The sequence below is a fragment of the Buceros rhinoceros genome, unplaced genomic scaffold (assembly GCF_000710305.1).
Source record: "Buceros rhinoceros silvestris isolate BGI_N320 unplaced genomic scaffold, ASM71030v1 scaffold20952, whole genome shotgun sequence".
Classification (NCBI taxonomy): domain Eukaryota; kingdom Metazoa; phylum Chordata; class Aves; order Bucerotiformes; family Bucerotidae; genus Buceros; species Buceros rhinoceros.
The window spans coordinates 11,153-11,569 of record NW_010397394.1 but is presented as its reverse complement, the minus strand read 5'-3'; the positions used below and the strand labels follow the sequence as shown (position 1 = coordinate 11,569).

General features: G+C 65.0%; 1 protein-coding gene across 1 annotated transcript in view; it reads left to right on the top strand.

Annotated features, from left to right (window-relative positions):
- Window positions 1-417, top strand: part of MED24 (mediator complex subunit 24) — a gene marked incomplete at both ends in the record, with an annotated part of 12,836 nt that overhangs the window by 1,274 nt on the left and 11,145 nt on the right. Inside the window, one exon of the mRNA XM_010146246.1 lies at window positions 1-100. This exon is cut by the window's left edge and continues 1 nt beyond it. Coding sequence (XP_010144548.1) covers window positions 1-100 — 100 coding nt within the window. The remainder of the gene's footprint in view (window positions 101-417) is intronic.

Genomic DNA, 417 nt, shown 5'->3' with positions numbered 1-417 from the left:
TCGTGGAGCAGTCCCTTGTCAAGCTGGGGGAGAGCCTGAACAGCCTCAGCAACTCCCCGCTGCGAAGCCAGGCTGATGACTGCATCTCCCTCATCAAGAGGTAGCGTTGTGCCGCTGTCGCTGCGGGCTCTGGGGGTAAAACTCAGGCCTGAGCCCTGCCTGGGCGGGGCGAGAGCCTCCTGTCTCTCTCCATGCTGGCTCCCTGCTTTCCTGCCTTTTTCCAGCTCAGACCCCTGCATGGGCAGCAGGCTGGGGCTGGTGGGAGGCCCTGGGCTGGGAAAGTGGGGCTGGGGCTAGTGGTGACTTACTGTGAAGGAGTCTCACGCTGGGGTTGCTCCTCTGGTCACCTTGGGACCCCTCACCATCCCTCGGCTGCTCTGGCCTCACCAGAGCTGCTTGCCCCGGCCCGCCACCCCG